Source organism: Nanorana parkeri, unplaced genomic scaffold (assembly GCF_000935625.1).
Source record: "Nanorana parkeri isolate BGI_ZX_2015 unplaced genomic scaffold, ASM93562v1 scaffold321, whole genome shotgun sequence".
Taxonomy (NCBI): domain Eukaryota; kingdom Metazoa; phylum Chordata; class Amphibia; order Anura; family Dicroglossidae; genus Nanorana; species Nanorana parkeri.
In genome coordinates, this window is record NW_017306589.1 from 1,341,771 (window position 1) to 1,344,818 (window position 3,048).

Sequence of the window (3,048 nt, forward strand, 5' to 3'; positions counted from 1 at the left end):
ACAGTAGAAAGGCATCATGGCACACTCACAAACCAGCATGTAAAACAACTTGTCTCACCACTAAGGATAATGACAGAGGTTTGGCTACACGTCTTCTGCAGAGGATGTGAAAGCCGCACTGCCGTATATCCAAACCTCTGTCATTATCCTTAGTGGTGAGACATGTTGTTTTACATGCTGGTTTGTGAGTGTGCCATGATGCCTTTCTGCTGTTTTACTGTTCAAAGCCCATTTCGTGTGCACCTTACTGTATAACTGGTAACAAATTGTTGAGTGCGTTTGTCGTTTGTTTTGCTTGACCGATTTGGTGCAGCGACGCATGGGGTTTCTCAGCTGCCATTGGGATGTGCGGGATCCCTTGTGTGTTCCTGTGCCTTTAAGGAGGTTGGGCGTCCTCCTGACAAACCTGCACCCAATTTGATATCTTCTGCCCCCATGTGCTCCAAGATGGAGACTCTCATAGTTTAGAGTTAGGACCGCACTATAAGAGGTGCCTTGGCGCGGCTGTGCGGCTTTCACATCCTCTGCAGAAGACGTGTATCCAAACCTCTGTCATTATCCTTAGTGGTGAGATAATGTGCTGCGAATCTCATTCGCTGAGATGTTTCCTCTGTAAATGTCTTATAAATAGGCCTCTTCTGTAACCGTTTATTTCACCAAAAAAGTAATTCAAGTGCAAGTAGAGCCAAACGTTTTGTATAAAATAGAGAGGGGTAACGATACTTTGAGTCCCCACTGGGTAGATTTCCCCTCAACTCGTTCTGATGACAACTGCGCAAAAATGGAGAAATCCAACCATGGAAAAGCAGGTGAAGGGAAATCTCCCAGTGTAGAATATGCCCTTTGGGGAGTTTCTCACACACTTCCTGTGATGTCACTGGAACAGGAAGTGAGCAGAACACAGACAGCAATAAAACAATGACTTCCCCAATTTATCTGTAAAGTTTTGGCTGATGTTCCTCTTTAACCCCTTAAAATATTTTGAATGGAGGGAAGTTAGGAGGCAGAACGTTCCTCCGTGTGGATTTATTTTTTTGTTGCTCTCTCATTTTTCCATCTTACCAGCTTGTTACCCCACAATGTCACACTGCGACCTAGGACAATCATAAATAAAAGAAAAGAAAAAAAATGGGCAATTTTTTGCAGACAAATGAGATGCAGGATAATGAAAGTCAATTATTTATCCACAAATAATAAATAATCCCTCTTCATTAATCTGTGCATTCCAGGACAGGAAATCGGTGATCAGAGGGGCTGTGTAGAGAATCGTCCTGTAGAGATGATCATTTTTATAACATGGAGGAAATTACCAACAGCGAGCCAACCCGCCCTTCAGCCCAAACCCCCCCCACCAAGCCCTTCAGTCCCCCCCCAAGCCCTTCCCCTGGTCCTCATTACTACATACCGGGCAATGTCCTTGGCCACTTTGTCATTGGGACAAGTGACGTAGGCGGCGGAGAGGGATCCAGATACGTAACCCTCGGTGGCCATTGAGAATGCTCGCAATCCTATAAGCCTCAGAAGCAGAGGAGACATATACACCACGACGGCCTGAGAATTGGGGTAAAGACAAAAAAATCTCTAATTTTCATACCAGCAAAACGCCATCTACAGAACATAAAAAACAGAAACTTAGACCACTGGGGACAAATGAATATGGAATCCAGGAGCCAGTCTGTCCAATACAGGAGCCATTGACATCAACTAGAGGAAACCTCCAAAGTTAGGCACCAGCTGTCATCTTTAAGGAGCATTGGCGACCTGGCTCCTGGAATTTGTCCAACCCTGACTTAAGACTAATATACTGTACATAAGAATGCTGATGATGTCCCAGCATGCCGTGCCAGCACGAGTCTACCTTTATACAATGAATTCCTACCTGCTGCCTGCTTTTAGAACCAATTGTGCCTTCAACTCAAAGCGCAGATGTTGTACCCAAAAGCCATTTTCACTGCTTGCAAAGCAAGAGACTGCTGTTTGAGAGCTCTCTTCTTTTACTGATTGACTTGCATCTAGAGTATCAGCAGACTGTATTCCAAGGGATTGTCATGTTAGAGACTGCTCCCAAGGTACAGGAGAGTGCTAGAGAATCCGGCCGGTACACTGAAAAATCCCTGTCAGCTGGCCCTGGTGGAGGGGTTGCAGATCCCTGAAATGTGATGGCTCTCCATTGATAAACATTTATGCTTCATACAGCTGATCACACTATAGAGCAGAAGGCAACCACCACACCCTCCAGAAAGGACAGTGCCCGTGTGCTTAAGGATGCTCTATTGAAAGGGGCAGGCACCCTCAGCATTCCAGTTGTTGTAAAACTACAAATCCCGACATGCCTTTGCCTCTTGGAGTCATGCCTGAGGCTTGCAATGCCTCATGGGGTTTGTAGTTTCACCACAGATGGAGTGTGGAGGTTGCCTACCCCTGCTATAGAGCATTCTTAAGCACACAGGCACTGTCCTTTCTGGAGGTTGCCTACTCCTGCTCTATAGTGTAATAGTTTATATGATGCATAAATGTTTATCAATGGAGAGCCATCACATTTCAGGGATCTGCAACCCCTTCATCTGGACCACCTGACACAGGGATTATCCAATCAGATTGTTCAGGTATTTTGAAAGCCAGCGGGACCCACTAGCAAGATACTGAAGCTTGGCCCAGCGGGAGATTCCTCCATCCACACAGTGTAGCGTAGATGGAGGAATCTGTTGCACTTTTTCCATCTGACCATAGAAAGTCTGCAGATCATCTATAGGTGTATGGCCAGCTAAAGGAGCCTCTCTTACTGACCACCAGTATAAGGAGGAGCCTCTCTTACTGACCACCAGTATAAGGAGGAGCCTCTCTTACTGACCACCAGTATAAGGAGGAGCCTCTCTTACTGACCACCAGTATAAGGAGGAGCCTCTCTTACTGACCACCAGTATAAGGAGGAGCCTCTCTTACTGACCACCAGTATAAGGAGGAGCCTCTCTTACTGACCACCAGTATAAGGAGGAGCCTCTCTTACTGACCACCAGTATAAGGAGGAGCCTCTCTTACTGACCACCA

General features: G+C 46.1%; 1 protein-coding gene across 3 annotated transcripts in view; it reads right to left on the minus strand.

Moving 5' to 3' along the window:
* CUTA (cutA divalent cation tolerance homolog) overlaps positions 1 to 3,048 on the minus strand; it is a 25,925-nt gene that overhangs the window by 11,057 nt on the left and 11,820 nt on the right. For all 3 annotated transcript variants that reach the window (XM_018558138.1, XM_018558140.1, XM_018558139.1), the window contains exon 2: positions 1,406 to 1,551. In XM_018558138.1, the coding sequence (XP_018413640.1) occupies positions 1,406 to 1,551 (146 nt within the window). The remainder of the gene's footprint in view (positions 1 to 1,405; positions 1,552 to 3,048) is intronic.